This window comes from Parasteatoda tepidariorum, chromosome 2, assembly GCF_043381705.1.
Source record: "Parasteatoda tepidariorum isolate YZ-2023 chromosome 2, CAS_Ptep_4.0, whole genome shotgun sequence".
Lineage (NCBI taxonomy): Eukaryota > Metazoa > Arthropoda > Arachnida > Araneae > Theridiidae > Parasteatoda > Parasteatoda tepidariorum.
Window position 1 is genome coordinate 14030084 of NC_092205.1, and position 18197 is coordinate 14048280.

Consider the following 18197-nt stretch of genomic DNA (forward strand, 5'->3'; position numbering starts at 1 on the left):
AAAATTTTTGGGAATAATACTTCGTTAAAAAGAATCGAGAACTTAATTTGTGTAAATATAATAAAAAAGTTTTGGGAATAAGACTTCGTTAATAAGAATCAAGAACTTAATTTGTGTAAATATAATAGAAAAATTTGGGAATAAAACTTCGTTAAAAAGAATCGAGAACTTAATCTGTATAAATATAATAAGAAGTTTTGGGACTAAACATTGGGAATTAAACTATACAGATTAACTGGGAAACTTAATTTGTGTAATTGTAATAAAAATGAAAGAAATAATTTTGGTGTAACTTATCTGTGTTTATTGTAAATAAATAAAATTAAAAGATATCTCAGATGAATGAGGATTGATCAAGGAAGAGAGCAAGGGTGGGAGCTCCCAGAATTAACAGATTTTGTAATAGTAGAGCATCTTTCTGTTTTCAAATACAAAATTTAAAATTGTCTATTTATCACGAAGAAATATATAAAATCTACGAGTGTTCTAGGCGTATACAACGCATATTCGTAGTTCATTGACTTAAACATTTTATTGACAACAAAATTAGCATAAAGGCATTGTGGATTTTCAATTGAAAAATAATTCCAACACATCAAATGTTGACTTAACAAATTAGATAAGTTAAGGTCAAGGATAAACCTTGATGCAAATTAATATCATCTGAAGTCAGGGACATCATTTAACGCCTCTTCTTGAAAACAAATCACGTCTTTCACGTGGTTCTTTAAAATATTAAGATGACTGAAACAATTTTTTTTTTTAAAAAAGCAACCAGAAAAAGTGATATATTTCTAAAAAAATTAAAAGAAGAAGGTTTTATTTTATGTGAATAATTTGAACTATGAAGATATAAGACTTAAGTCGTCTTTTTCCAGACATGATATATACTGTGAGTTCATTTAGTATTCCATTACATAACTGAAAATATAATTTATTATCACGTTCTATCAGTCATTATGACGCTTTCACACGTTTTAAGAAAAAGCACTAAAAATGTAAGGATCATTTGGATCTCGAGTTTGAAATCAATAGCCAAAGCATAATAATAAGTCTTTACATTAAAAATTTAACTGTTTCGATTTTTCATCTGGTTAATTTCACATTTGAGTTAAAATCTAGGTATTTTTTGAGTAATTAAATGGTTCGAAACTGTAGTTTATAATTCTTGGAAATACCTCCTATATCTTTAATTTCTATTTTAAAACTTTTTTTAAAGTAAAATAATTCCTGGCAGAATAAATTACAATATCATTCATTGCAACATATATCCTGTTCTTATAAAAATGTTCAGAACATTAATTCCATTCAAATTTTCATATTCAGATGTCATATTGATGCATTTATAATCATGTTCTTGTTAAAATTGAACGATTCAACTGCATAATCAAGTATATAACTTGAAAAAATTCTAGAGATAATGAGAATAACTGTTTTTAGGATTCAAATCTTGATAGCTAATGTTTCTGAAAATTTGTGTCTTATCATTGTGTATCAAATTTTTTAACAATGCACTTACTACTAAGGGCTTTGTAAATTGGTTATACACAGACGATGCAAAGAGTAATTCGGTTTTGTGTTAACTTAATGGGAAAATAAGAAGTAATAAAAAAAATAAATTAAGTGAGCGCTTATCATATTCTTAAAGAGCCCAATGAAAGTTTTCTAATCCATTCTGTCTTTAAAAATATGTCCATAAAAATGCAATGTTTGGGCCATTTTAAGCATTCACAATTCTATGAACAAATATTATTTTATTCCAAATTTGACAATTTTTTTTAACTGAAGTTTGCATGATATAGAAATAACGTATATTGATAATGCACATTCAAATAATCCCTAGACAACCACGACACACATTATCAATCGTACACAGAAAATATTGTCTGAATTGTATGTGTCAACAGCACATGTCAGCAACGACTTGAGTGATTGCACATTCGAACTTTATTTGCACTGAATTTCGAAGATGTATTGAACCATCTGTTGTGCAACTGAATTTTGTCATAAGACTAAATGTAGATAAAGATAAAAGAATTTCTCTGATCAATTCTGGAAGAATTTCAAAAACCTTTTTAATCTCTTTTTCAATGACGCGCATTTGCATAATTTCTCGGTTTAATGAATAACAGCTACAGTTACGCCTTTTCTCCTCCTCTTCCATAAATTCAGACTTCGTGGCTTAACATCTAATCATGTGACGTGACATGAAAATATGCTTAATTTATGGGTAATAATTTATAACATTTAATAGGTAGCGGGTAAAAGCACTTTCGTTGAAAAAATACAAGTTTTATGTTTAGTGCACGAAAAAAAAAGAGAAAACTTATCACCTGCACGTGCACAATAATCATATTTTCACGTAATCAATCTTAATGGTTTGAGGGAGTGAATTCAAAGATGCATAATAATTAGCGTATTTTTGTTACGAAATTAGGCACAAAAACAAACTTTCTCTTAATAAACAGGTATTTTTTTCGATAGATTTGGATTTATAACCCCTAAAGTATAGAGAGTAGCAGAAATCTGGGAAATAAGGTCCCAAAAGTTTATTCCAGAGAGCGGTCAACAGTTTACACCTCTCAATGTTAATTTTTCTTTTCGGGTATTCCGCCATATATTGAGAACTTTTTAAGCGAATTGAAAATTTTTTGCCCAGAATGTTAAAATAGGGTTATGAGGCAATTCCAGGTAAAAAATACATCTTTTATAATTATTTATTATTTTGCGTAGCAATAGTTTTAAAAAATTTGAACTGTCTAACATATAGCATAATTTTAAGAATAATGTTGATATAACGATATGAATTTCATTATTCATTCAAATAAAATTAATTAAGTTTGGATCATCATATATTTTCAAAATTATTAATAGCGTTTCATTGTTAATATGTTCACAATTGCTAATGTGCATTATATGTGCATTATAATGTGCATTATAATGTGCATTGCTAATGTGCATTGAATTAATGTGCACAATTGTAAATGCATTCATTGCGTCTATTGGTTCCACCAAAAAAGGGCCGATCATTTACGGTTCCTCAGCGGAAATTGGAAAAAGCTAAGTTAGAGAACAAAAATAAAAATAACTGGAGCAATGTTTTATAACGAAATGGTTAGTAGTCGTGTTGTTGACAATCTTACGATCTTTTTGAATGTTTAGAGACTTTAAAAATTAATGAAACTGAAATTCACCTTAAAATAATTATGCATTCTATAAGGAAATTTATGTTTGAATGACTTATAGAAGATAAATATGATGGTAGAAATATTTTTTTAATCAAATGGTTAGAAGTACTAACTTTATAGTTAATGATCATAAGATCCATCAGAAGAACTTATTTTGAATCAATTCTGTACTTTTTTTAAAAAGATAATTTCACTGATTTATGTAAGAACTACAATTCTCTCCCCCCTCTCCTACTCGCTATTTTTGCAGTTCCGGAGTTAAATCTAAACAGAAATGTGTTACGTTTAAATTTGAACTTGCTTATGACTATTTTCTCAATTGATATTGCACATCTTTGTTGCCAACGCGGAAAAAGAATTTCATCGGGTTTTTTTAACAGCATAAGCATTTGTGTTTTATATAATATAGATACAAATGAAAATGGCAACAATTATTTCATTGTCAAAATAGTTAAGAGGACCAAAGGCGTTGCTGATGATCTTAAGCACTCGATTACAAAATTAGTAGCATATTTTTTTAAAAAATAATTTTTAATTTTCTGAATTATATAAAGATAAATAATTATTCTTATTCACTAGATTCTAGAACATACTACATGAGATATTGTTTTAATTATTATTAATTTAATCTCGTCGTAAATCTTTTAACTTTTTTATGTATTCATAACGAACATATGAAAAAAAATAGATATGTATGAAACAAAATTGAGAAGAAAAATGCAGATCAGAATTAAACTATTGAGAAAAACTTGCTTTTCAGATACTTATATAATTCTAATTTAGAAAGGACAACCAACGGAAATCGTGCATTGCATACTGAGTTGGTAGACTGAGCTCTGAATGAAAATAAAAAAAAGTAAATTAATTTCGAACGGTCTAATAACTGAAGCAGAATATTAATGACCTATGATAGATTTATATAGAAATAAACACATAGTAACATGTTCATTATATATGCTTATATAATTAAGTGCTCACCAAAGGTGCAATTTTGCTAAAAATCTGCCAAATAAAATAAATATTCAGGGAGGGAAACCATTCAATCATTAAATTAGGAGTTGCTCTATTTAAGAGAGAATGATCAGCAGCCGTATTATACTAAAGTCATACAGAGAAAAAAACTCTGGTTGAATTACCGTATTGTATGGTAATGATATTTCTGGTAAAAATTAAACCATAATTCTGATTAATAAAATCAAAATATGTAAACCATTCATTTGGTAATTTTTTCGTTCATATGGTAACGGTTTATTAGAAAATCTGGTGTTTCAAAATTATAGTACTACACATTTTAGTAAAAAATACAAAACTGAAAAGTAAATTTAGCCGAATAAATGATTTTTATATCATGCTCTAAGGTATTATGCTGAACTTGAAAAATTTTATCAAATATTATAAAGCCATATTTTATTGTTAATTTTACCAAAATCATTACCAAATGGTTCGGTAAAAATTATTGAGATTTAAGGTGTTCCCAGCAATATTTCGGTAGTTTTGACCTTACTTTTTTTCACCGTGAATAAAATGCATATAGTTTTAATGTAAGAAACTGGCATGAAATAATTGTTATTTAACTTTATAATAAAGATTTTTGTTTATCTTTATTAAAATTATCATGAAATTATTTTCATTAAATCATTTGAGTAAAAAATATTAATAAATTTAGCTATGGTTGAAACTGTATGTCGAACTCAGAAAGTGAAAAAAATTGCTATATTTGTTTTGGAACGGTCATTTTAAAGAATAGGATACATATTTTATGGAATATTATACTAAATATAATATTTTTATCATTCTAACTACAATCTTTTTTTAAAAATTCTGTTAACTTGTTTATGCATTTGAATGTGTTTTAAATTTGAAACACGTAAAGTAGCAAGCCTGTTTATCGAGTATCTATCGATAGAAAGGAAGAGGATAACCGTTTCTAATAAATTTCTCAAACAATTCATGTACAATGATCCTTTATAAATGAAAAAGATTAAGTTGCTGACTTCCCCTTACGAAAAAAACAATCGCAAGGAGCATTGCCCAGAAATGAGAAGAAAAAAAAACTTGTAAAACTATTCCATTTGGAGCTTGTATTCGAAGGAGTCCAATATATGTGACTACCGTAGGTTATCAATTCGCATAAAATATATGCATGGACAATTTCTTGTCTGAAAAATTATTGTAATTTTTTGTGATATGATGATTGTGAAATGATTGATAAGTGAAAAGATTTTATTACCAGTTTTTTTTGTCCATTGTGGAGTATATATCCCCGCGAAAGATTTGCTCATGACAATAATTCAATATGTTGAGTTTTCATAAGCCTTAAATCAAAAAAAAAAAATTACCACGCTTTTTACTTTGAATAATTAGTTATTTCGTATCATGTGAGATGATCACCATAAGAAATAGCTTTTGAAATCCTACGCATAAGTAAGGGTAACTCTAGAGAAATTGGCATGAGATTTACATTGCCGTACAACAAGTATCCGTATAACAACCGTACAGCAGTATAACAAGTAGTATAACAAGAATGGTAGGTCAGTGGTGAAAATTTCTGGAAGCAATTATTTTACGGAATGGTAGGTAGCACATCACCTTTTTGTTTTTATATTAAATTTTACTAAATTATAGAACTCTATACCCGATTTCTTAGGCTGATTAAGCGCCCAGAAATTGTAAACAGGTGCATATTTATATTCTTACCTGAGAGATATGTCTCCATCACAGAAATAGGAAAATATGTTGGATGTCACTCCGCCAGGACTGCAGGCAAGCACAAGCATGCCAGTTGCATAAAGAGGATCCAGACGCAACAGCAAGATGATGATGAATGCTGACAACGGCAATAGGCAAAACTGACTTAACATGCCAATCACTACACCTATAGGCCGACTTAGGTGATTCCATACCTGCAAAAAATATAAATCGTGATGTTCTTGAAAATGAAAGGGCAAATGATGAAATTTTCCATCAAACTTAAACAAAATATTATTGATTACAAGTAATCAATCAGTTTAATCGTAACTTATTAGGCGAAATGTAATTGATTACCTGCAAAATTTAATTAAAATTATGTCAGATTTAAATAAAATGTTATAGATTGCAAGTAATCAACTACTCAAATCGTAACTTAATAGGCAAAATGTTATTGATTACTTGTAAAATATCATCATTAGAAATATCTGTAGTCAAAGCCACAATTTTAATCAAGGATAGATCCAATAAAAATTACTTGAAATCGGGGATTATATAATCGTAATTTTATTGCTTGGAATCATGATTTCAATTAATTACTGCTATATTTCGCAATTAAAATTTTCAATTTTAGTCGTAAAATATGATTGTCTGTAATCACAAATGTAAATTATTATTACTTCTAACACTGATTACAAATAATTATTTACTTTTAACCAATTAAAATTTGCTCAACTTCGGTTTCTGCAAATATTAATCGATAAGATGCTGAAACGAAACTGGATTCCTTAGAACCTCCTTATTCTCCTTAGAACCTGAATTCCTTAGTAAGGAATCCAGTTTCAGTATTTCGTATTTCAATATGGTTTCAGTTATTTGACACAGAGAAAAATATCATTTAAAATTATCGTACTGTATGGTAATGACATTTCAGGTTAAAGAAAAAAATCATAATTCTGTTTTGTAAAACCAAAATATATGATATATAAACCATTTGTTGAGTAATTTTTCCTACGGTTACCAGAAATTCTGACTTTTAAAATTTTTGTTATGACCACACATTTTTGGTTACACAAAATTGAAAAGCAAACTAATCAAATAAATGATTTTCATGCCTTACTCTAAGGTATTGTGATAAAATTATCAAATTTTACCACTTTTTCTAAAACTATATTTCATTGTTAACGTTACTAAAATATTTACTAAAGTGATTCTGTAAGAGTTTCCGAGCTTTTCGGTGTTTCCATAGAAAGAGAAATCATCACATCATTACGCATTATAGCATGTGTTAATTTCAAAAAGAAGTATTTACACGCGTAGTAGAAATTTTATACTGGAGAGTAGCAACTGGAGATTTTGTACTGGATTAAACAGTTTCAAAGAAAATTATTTTATATCCTGAAGTATGCATATTCCTTTTAATATACTTTGAATTTTAAAATGTTGGTGTTAAAAATTTAAACAAAATAAATTATTTTAAGAAAAAGTTTCAGACGAAAAAAATTGCAAAGGAATACGCTTTTTATTTGCATGGAAAAAAAACGAATTCTAAAGTCTTAAAAGTGTAAAATGTAAAAAATCAAGTCAATTTTATGATATTGTGTTTGGACATAATATTAAGTTTTTGTCGAATCACCCATATGTGTCACTATTGGGAAAAATTGTCCCATCCAAAAAAAAAAGAGTTTTTAAAATTACTTTCAAAATATTGTTATGCTAAGTTGCAAAAATAAAGGTTTCACATTAGGTATAAGTTGCCTAATTATTTTATAAATCGAATTAATGTACATTTTTGACAAGAATGCAGTAACAATCTTTTTTTCCTTATCGAATTATCACAAAAATTTTTCTCGTCGAAAGCATAAAAAAATATAAAAATTATATTACCGAACATAATTAATAACTCAAACTAGAAATATTCTTTCAGAATCTTTCTATGTTCAAGTTTTTTCAAATATTAAATATGAAATTATATCAAATTTTTATTATATATTTACTATTTTTATAAATTGTGCAAAATCGGATATCGTAGATTTTCTTTTTATGAAAATGTCATTTAAAATTTCATTAATTGCCTTAGGTTTTTTCTATTGCATTTTTTCTATATGCATGAATGCAATTTTCGGCAAAAAACACTTTTCAATTTAACAATATTTAAAATATTTTTATTGTCTTTAATGTTTTTAAGAATACTATAAATAAATGAGTGTTTTAAATTTTTTGATTTTTTATAATTGTATTTAAATGAATATTTTTTTCATGGTGTTTGACAATACCACCAGCAAAGCCATTAATATTATCTGTATCATCTGTATATTAATATTATATTGGTATAATATATATCCTTTGGTATTTATTTCAGTACATATGTAGGGGGATGAAAAGATTTTGAATTTTTTGTTAATTAATATTAAAAATTTTGTAAATTTTTTGTTGAATTATTTGTATAAAAAAATAATGAATTTTTGGGTTCGATATATGCCTTGGAATTTTTCAAAAATTCCAATAAACTACAGAGATATTGAAAACAAATGCATAAAAGTGAAATTGCAAATTTTTAAAGAGAGTATTTTTTCCTGCTGTGCAATTCACGTTCTGGCAACATTAGCATTATCGCCCCAGAATTTTTTTTTTTCAATTTCTTTCCGAAATGCAAAAAAAAAAAAAAAAAAAAAAAATCAANTGAATGAAAAAAAAAAAAAAGAAAAGAAAAAGAAAAAAAAAATCTCTTCTCTCAACTTTTTTACGGAAACAATTGCAGTGCGAAGAAATAGTACTTTTCTTTCCTTGGAGCTTGATGCTCAGAGATTTCGATTCGAAATAGATCCAAATTTATAGCATAAAAGTATTATGCAATATTATTTATTTGTATATACAAGGTTAAAAATAACAGATTTAAGAACTTGAATCAACAATTGATGAATGACAATATGAACTTGTAAATAATTGCCACATAACTGACAAAACATTTAAAGCAATAGCTTAAAGTTAAGTCTTTATTAATCTTTTCTTTTGTGTTGCAAGTGTCAACAAACAATGTTTACTTGATTTAACGCTTCTATAAAACGTAACACAATAACCCTTGAGGTAAATATTACATTCATTGATAGCCGCTCATTGAAAAATGATGGAAATTTCCTAAGCTAGACATAAAATAATAGTATTTCAGTGTCCATCAGCGTTCCCATTCCTATTACCTACAAGGTCATGTCAAAACTTTCTTTTGGCGAGGAATTTCTCCTCCAAGGGCACCTAGTAGAGTAGCTTGGGGTACATTAACTAGGAAAACTATCAATTATATAACTTATAGGATGCGAAAATCAAGGTTGTTAGAGATTTCGAGATTCTTTTTTCATATGCAACAGGAATGTGAAATACATGAAATAAAAAAATGCCACAGAATTTATGATCTCATAATCGAAATTGAACGGTCAATGTAATATGATTTTTTTTCTTTCATTCTTGTACTTTTTAATACAATCGAAGCTTCTTTGTTCAAAAGAAAATAAGCTTCAGAAAGTGATGTCATTACATTGAAATCCACAAAAGAAAGGTCATAAATATTTACTCTCAATTAAAAAAAAATAATAAATTCAATCACTTAGGATATGAAATCTAGGAATCTGGGATAGAATGGTTGTCTCATGCATTCAAAGAGAATTCAGTATGATTCACACTAAAATTTTGGGTTTGCGACTGCTAATGTTCAACTTGTAATTTGTCGCCTTGTAATTTTGAACCTAATCCAGAAGAAAAGAGAACTCCTAGATCAAGTACTGGAAAAAATTTGCTTTCGTGGAGGACTTTTTGATGGAACTAATTTGCATTTGCGTTACATAGAGAGTAAAATCGAAAAAACCTCCCACGGTTAGCCTAACGGCAAAGGGATTCTTACCCATGATCCGTCTACCACTGAGAATTTTTTACGTCAGCATTGTGGTCGGTGCAAGCCGGGTGCAGAAATCGTATAGACCGATGCAAGTGAAACGGGTTCAAATCCCAGTGATGGCTGCTTAGCCATCACTGGGATTTGAACCTCATTGAAAGACAAAAGCTTTATCCCCTGAGCCACCACGGCTTTAACATGCTGTGTTATGAAAATAGAGGTTTACATAGTTTTATTGAAACTTCTTCTGAATCAAATTACTCATTGTCAATGGAAGCATTTTATTTTGAAAGCTACAAAGAGTTGGACACTTATTTTTAAGTGATTTTCATGTGAATAAAAAAAAATGAAATTAATTTCCTTCACTATATTGAAATGAACAATTCACTGCTCGGACGCTCTAACGGGAGCTCAAATAATATTGAATCTTTGGGATAGAAAATGGGACTTTATGTATCAGGCAATGAAAGAGCTGCTATTATGGGAGGTCTTATTAAAGAGAGTATGCGTTGTAATAAGGCTTTACTTATTTAGGATCAATTATTACTATTGATAACAGAATGTCTCCGGAAATAAAAAACAGCCTCTATCTGGCAAATAAGGCTGTCTATAGGCTGAGAAGATTTATTAAATCTAGCCTTCTTTCTAGAAAAACAAAGTTCTTAATTGATAAAACTCTTCTCAAGTCGGTCGTGACATATGCTTCTGAAGCTTGGACAATGACAAAACTGGAGGAAAATTGTATCACAATATTTTAGAGAAAAATTTTGCGGAGTATACCTGTAGCTGTAAATGAAAACAATAACCGGAGAAGGAGATTTAACTTAACACAGTACAAGATTTATAAACAACCTGAAATTATTAAATACATAAAAATGAATGGAATGAATTGGGTGGCAAACGTGATTCGAATAAGTGATGACAATACCATAAAAAAGATATTACTTTTTAGACCCACTGGAACAAGAAAGTGGGGAAGTTGTCATGGGCTAATTCGGTGGAATCTGATTTTCTTGCAATGAATAAAAAGAATTCTAGATCAAAGATAAATCGAAAATTAATATGGAGAAATCATCAGAGGAAGGCATTGGCCCACATTGAGCTGTCTGGCCAGCTAAGATGATGATGACGTAATAATAACGAGCGATTTTGAACCTAGCTTAGAGAGCAAACAATATCAAGTATGAGTATATATAGAGATCTATCATGCGAAAGGCGATAAGCAAATGGGAAATCTTATTTTAGCGTTGTGTTTATCAAACGGAAACATTACAAAAACTCACAAATCATTACCAGGTTTTGAACCTAGGGCACTTCTGAATCAAACTTTCTATCTTTCGGACCGGCCTAGATTTTTGCTTATTTTTTATTTATTTTTATTTTTTATACATAAAGTTAAATATTGCGAAGTAAACATGCCTTACAAATTACATTAAATTTCTTGTTAATTTATTGAAATATATTTATTTTATTTTATGGTTCAATAAACTTCAGAAGTAAAAGAAAACTTCAACACAAAAAATTCAACTTTCAAAATTTGACTTAAAAAGTTGTTACAGTTTTGAAATCCTTAGTAATTCAAATTCGTATAAGACTATACGAACTTTAACTACGAATTTTGATATACAAATTCAAACTTTAAAATATAACTTTAAATATAACATATTTTGACAAAGCAATAAAATACATTCTAAAAAAATCATTGCTTTTTAACTCATAAACATATGATAATCATTAAAATAACAATAATGATGGTAAAGATAGCATAAACTTTTAATTTCATATTTTATGTAGTTATGAGTATTCAATTTCTGAAAGGTATTTTTATTCAGTTAGTTTTTTTAGGTTTATTATTATCGTCATTATTTAATATTCATAGATAAAGCAGCAAGTATAGAAAGATGAAAATTTAGAAGGAGGAAAATAATGCAAAAACAATATTGACACAAAGCAATTAAGGTCTAAGAAGCTGTTGGAGGTTGAGTCACCCCATCTCTGCATCCAGCTCCTCGGCCAAGATTATGCTAAAAAGTACAGTCCAATCGGGCAGGGAAATGGCCCTTTGACCAAGCTTAAAAAGATGAATACGCTCTCCACTAAACGCTCCATGAACATGCAAGACCGTTACAGCCGGTCAATTCTTACTCGTTTGATATTATCATCACTTACGGATTTTTAAAAAAGATGATTGAAGTAATAAAACAATGATTGAATGAATGTCTTACCTCATTCCAAGTGATATGGCATCCCATGGCAAACATGACGGAAATGAGCAGCACACAAATGAGAATGTCATGGGCTAACTTAATAACAGGATCTGGCATGGACACTACAGGCAATGACACGTCCAGCAAGCTCCCATTGGCTAGGACGGTCAAGTTCTCTTCCATAGCATCAGATAATAAGGAAGCACTTGTCAAATTCATATTTTCTTCTCAGTGGTACAAGAGTTTAAATAAAATTAAAAAGCTATGAAGTTGAAGCGTTTAATCGAATATATTCGATTTATGATTTAAATATGAAAATGTGTGACGAATTTAATGTTTGTACATTCAAATTCTCAGGAACAAAATAAAGAAACTTTGGTATTTAAAAATTAACTCGCAAAGAGAGGAAAAGTTGCTACTCCGGTTTCCGGCCTTCAAAGTCAGAAGATTTTCTGCAGTTAATTTTTCTTTCCTCCAATCAATTAACAAATCAGATCTTTAATTAATTCGGTCAGAAATCGCAACTTCAATCAAAAACTCCTCTTCTTTTCTTGACGGATAGTTGTTGATCTAAGATTTATCTTCTTTGACTAAATAGAGACTTTGGCGTGAATAGTTTTTGGTTGAGAACTTCGTCCGATGGTGGAAAAGTTTTAGCTGAATGCTATTGATAAGCCAAAAGGGGTTTTAAGAAACCGGACAATGGGGTGATAGTCCTACGTTTAGCGTTTGGGCCTGTAGATAACCAACGTTGTGGGCAAGAAGCCTTGTAGTGGGCTTCACTGTGGCACATGAGCTATTTTTATTCTTCTTGAAGCTATCCGGCAACGAGAATTCCCCGGGAAAAGTCAGCTGGAAGAAGAAAAAAAACAGGCATATGTACTAAAATGCTAATGAAATATATAATTTTCTAAATAATGCCTTAAAAAAAGACCCAGTTGAGTTTTAAGAAAATGTCAAACACACAAAATCAAGAGATTTGTTTTTAATAGATTTTAAATGCAAAAAAAAAAATCATTTTAATATTGTTAAAATTTGATACATAAATTTAACTTTTATAAATTTTCAGAATTTAGATATTTTGATGAAATAATTAAGTACATTTGCTTAACCCCCTTCTGGAGCTTAACCACATATACCTGATCACGTGATTCCCCGTACACGAGCCACAATATCAGATACTAAACGGGACTTTCTGGCTTCAGTGGCGTAGGATCACACGGGCATGATCTCAACACGTAAATACGAAATACTAAAACTTACTAATACGAACTGTACATTTCGTATTACATCTCGTTAGATTACTTTTCGTATTTGTTCATTATTAGTTAGCATTACATTGCTAGTACATTATTATTTAGAATTACAATTCCTATAAACTCGAAGGGTTTAGCACAGTGCTTCCCTCCACCGGTCTAGAAGGGGTTAAACAGGGTACTGAAGCAAAATATTTTAAGTAAAACGTCATGTTTATTGAACATAGTAGAAATTACGTAATTTAGAAACAATTCAAAATGGTTTTTGATTTCAATAATAAAATATTAAAATATGCACACAAAAAATAGAATTGATAGAAAATTTTCTAAAATGTTTAATCCAAAATAGATTTTCAATGTAAGCGCAAGTTTCTTAATTGTAACTTATTGAAAAAATTTGCAAAAAATTATGACAATTTGGTGTTTAAAAGCTTCGCTTTGCTTAAAATGATAAGTCAAATTTTCACGTCAAGAGGATTTTTTTTTTAATTTTCTCAATAGAGGAAATTGAAAAAATAAAGAGCGTTTAAAAAATGTCGAGAAATTTGAAAAAAAGATGCATCTTTAAATATAAGAGAAGAGTACAAGTTTAAATTTATTCTGTTGTTGCGTACGGTTATAAAATTACCATAGGCATTAATTTTTATTTAAAATTGCAAAAAAAAAAAAATTTATGAAATTTAGTAAAAAAAATGAAATTTTATTCTCCACAAATACCAGATTAAGTTTATCATTAAAAAATCATATTTTATTAATTTTCTGATTCAAATATAGTTTTCTCATTTATTATTTAATTCAAATTCTACCTAAAATTTCCCAACTTGTAGACATTAAAAATAGTAATACTGGAAATAATTTAATGCGGGAACTTCTATTTTTAGTAATTCGTTTCAATTTAGAGAGTATATTTCGAATTTTTTAAAAATTTAATTCATATATGAATTCGTAAAAATGAAAATAATAAATAAATTACGAAATTACTATAAAATAAATTATAATTTAAAAAAAAATAAAAGACGCGTATTCGTGGGCCAAAGTTTGCCTTATAATTGGTATACCTACAGTATTATTTTGTAAATTAAAAAAGCATTAAAATTGGCTTTATAAATTGATTTGTAAATTTTCGTAATCAATTAAGTTTTTTTTAAAAATACTAATCGTTTTAAGAAAAAACAAAAAAATATATTTTCCACTTGGGAATTAGGGTTACGAATAAAGCAAAACAGCGTGAATAAATATAATAAATAAAGGTACAGAAAAAAGTAGAGTATTTTGTGTTTCTATCACGCTGTTTTGTTTTATTTATAAGTAGCAGAAAGTATACTCCATCTTTCATTCGGATTATGATTTCAAACAATTGAGATAAAAAGTGAAAGTCATTTCTCCCATTTGAAAACAAAGAAACTCCTGTAACAGACATGAAATCTTAAAAGATATCACTCTCGATGTACTCGGAAGTGCTCAACAACCAAAACAAAAATAAATAAATAAATAAAAAAAAAGCGAAGGTCGAGTTTGTAATCGATGAGTCCTTGAACAAGCGAATACCGATTGGCGAGTTGACCAATGTCGAACTATTTTCACGCACCTGGTCTATCTTACCTGTTAAGCATTTAAATCTCATTACGATTATGATACCGGCCGAATTTTAAGAGCTTGTTTCTGTGAGAAGCCAAGTGATAAAGCTATGCCTCATCAACCGGGGAAGAAAAAAAATGAAAGTTGTCTGGAGGCCTGCTTGCTCTCGTATGATACATTTCACAGCAATTATCGAAAAGGCGTAAGGGAAACGCAACATTAGTAAAGTCTAAATGTTTCCGAACTTATAATCTGGCCAGACAAGGTTGTAATTGAAATTAAAACCTTGAATGGAAATATACACTTTTAAAAAAAACGCCATTTCATTCACATAGCGGCATAGTACTATTTCCTAATATATTCACTAAGTTATACACATTATCATTTGTATGTTATATTTCATAATCATTGTGTCTATTCATACCTAGTATCTTTTTAGAATGGTTTCTTAATAATAAAAAGAAGCAAGAGACTTAAGGTTTTTTTCCGTTTCTCTATTATTAAGGTATAAAAAAATTGCTTTACGACCTTTAATAACTTTTTGTCTTTATTTTTTACGTTTAAAATAAATTCGTCAATATGGTATACGTAGCTTTCAAATATCAAATAACTTGGAAACTATCACAATAATTGTCTTTCTACTATACGTTTTAATGTGATTTACTATTTTAATTTACAAAAAAGAGCCTGGAATTCAAATTCTAATTTTGATAACAATTATTACAATGACCAATTTTCATAACCAAGTTAATAGATATTGAAAAACGAATTCTATATTTCAATCACTTCTCTTTCTCTTTATCTTTCTCATTATCTTTGTTTATTTAATTTAAGGTTGTCTACTAATAAAGATTTCCTCCTTAATATTTAGAAATTATTTATTTATTTATTGCACTGTTTATATCAGAACAAGTTTTAGTAGTTTTAATGTTTGTTTAAAGGTAAAAAATAAAATTTAAGAAACTAGAATCTTATTGTTCTAAACCACACTAATTTTATAATGTTTCTAAATAGAAATATATACTAAATCATGCTGTTTTTAATAAACCGTGTTGTAATTTCTAAACAATTTGAAGTAATTGTTCGTATTGTTTGATGCCAAATTTTTCTTCTTTTTAAAGAAAGAAATTTTTATAATTTGTTGGCCTAAAATTTAGAAAAAGAAACATTCAATCTCACACAAATATATCATAGTTTTTAAAAAATTGGAATTCTTTTGCTTTAATAAATATAAATCTTTTAAAATAAAACTATTTTGTCTAAAATTTACTTATCAGAAATAATAATAATTTATGCTTATTTCTTAATCGTACAGGCGCAAAACTAAATCATATTTTTCTTCTTGCGAAAGATTTTCCATACAAATAAACTATTTGACTTTAGCTCGTCCATTATCACAAAATAAAATGCATTATAACCAAAAAAGTATTGTTTGCCAGCAGTTTAAATCATTTTAAAACCTGAACCAAAAATACCAATATCAATACAATCGTCATTTTTATTTTCACGCTTAATTCTAATAGAGTATTTAGGAGGAATTTCTATCAAAATGGAAACATATTATAGAAGTAAAGGAGAAGTTAGTTTATTTTTAATAGGACAATTTCGCAAAAAAATTTATTTGCAAAAATTAGTCAGCAGTATCTTTTATAAACTGACATGATAGTTGATTAATATTACTTATTATATATGTTGGAATAATATAATTGTTAAGGATATTATTCCTTAATAAATGCTTAGCAAAAAATTTAGAAATCTAAAAAAAGTTTCGTTAACAAAAAAAATTAGAATTATTATAAGATTTTGTGAAAAAATCTTTCAATTAGCATCTTGAAAAAATATAAACATATTCTCTTTAATATAAACTTAAAAATATTCCAAATGTTTTTAAACGTGGAGAGTTTAAAAATGTTCTATGAAGTAAATAAGTGAAATTACAAATAAATAAATAAATAATAGAATACATAAATAAAAATTAAATAAGAAAATACAAATGAAATAAATATACAAAAATATAAATAAATAAACAAAAATAAAATAAATGAATTAATATTCTCAAAATTTAAAGTTATTTTGTTATTAGGGAGCAATTATTAGTTCAAATTGTTTATCTAATATTTATCAAAATAATTTTTCAACACAAGTTTTTTGAAAAATGTAAATAATCGTTGAAGTCAAATATTGTAAAAACTTACCTAATTTTTTAAGCTTTTGATAAATCCAAACAAATTCTTCAGTAAGAATTGAATTAATGAGGATTTCCCTTTTTATACCTATTGTCATAAACTTGACGACCTTTATCACCAGGTGGCGTGCCGTTTTTCTGGCGGTAATTCCAACATCATCCTTGCCGGACCAGTTGACATACGCAAGATCAAAAAACTTTCTTTTTTCTTCCCCTTCTATTTTCGGCCACCCCTTCTTAAAATTTTCGCAATTCGTCTTCGATGTTTAAAGATCCGTTCATTTTCTCTTTAATCTGGCGATACATTTCATTTCATTTCTTTTTCTTTTATTATCGTTTTTTAAAATAAAACAAGTTTGCTCAAAATATTTGTTTCTAACCAAGCTTATCGTTCACAATTACCAAAATCGCTCGCTTAATGATCAGGATTACAGGATTAATTGCAGGATTTCAAGATTACGGGGGGGAAAAGCTGCTATATTAGATTAATAAGTCAGCGAAAAAATAGATGGAAAAGTTGAACTTCTTTTATAAATTAAACTATTTTGACATCGGCAAAATTTGAAAAAAAAAGAGAAAAGTTATTGAATAATTAACTACTCATAGAACGATTGAGTTAGAATATTTGTTTTTAATTACGCTGGCAATTTTCGCACATATTTTGAATTATTCTGTTAGCAATTACTGCACATTCACATGTTTAGAATTAGTATTGCATATTTAAAAATTCAAATTTCTGCACAAAATTATAACAAAAATGTACTAAATAGACTAACTTTAATGTCCATTAAAGCGTCATGTCGGATATAGGAATTTTAAGATTTTTTATTTACACATTAATTTTAGACTACTTCTGATCCCCAAAAAAGAATGTAGTTTAAATCAGTATATCTTACATTGCAAAAAAAAAAGAAAAAAAGAGAGAGAGATTTATATGATACAGGCTCACAATGAATAGGTTGCAAAAATTTCTTTACTTAATTAATAATGATTTTGAGCAATTATAATTCTTACAATTACGCTATTATGCTCCCCTGAAAAAGTTTGATTTTTTTTAATAGCATGTTTTTTATAATTTGCATATATACAGATTTTGTATGTATGCAGATTTTGCTCTCTTGAGATATTTGTGGAGTTCTGACAACCATTCTATTCCTCATCTCTTACGTTTTTAAAAAATGTAAGTATAATCTATTTAATTATATATAT

At 28.1% G+C, this 18197-nt stretch overlaps 1 protein-coding gene across 3 annotated transcripts in view; it reads right to left on the bottom strand.

The window, feature by feature from the left end:
* Window positions 1-18197, bottom strand: part of LOC107436095 (ileal sodium/bile acid cotransporter) — a 46105-nt gene that overhangs the window by 23746 nt on the left and 4162 nt on the right. For 2 of the 3 annotated variants that reach the window (XM_043051429.2, XM_043051447.2), the window contains exons 1-3: window positions 16999-17140; window positions 11988-12821; window positions 5886-6091 (exon numbers count right to left, since the gene is read on the bottom strand). In XM_043051429.2, coding sequence (XP_042907363.1) covers window positions 5886-6091; window positions 11988-12188 — 407 coding nt within the window. In that variant the 5' untranslated portion in view covers window positions 12189-12821; window positions 16999-17140. Of the gene's footprint in view, window positions 1-5885; window positions 6092-11987; window positions 12822-16998; window positions 17141-18197 lie in introns of those variants that run through there. The other variant, XM_043051433.2, reaches the window with a different exon arrangement.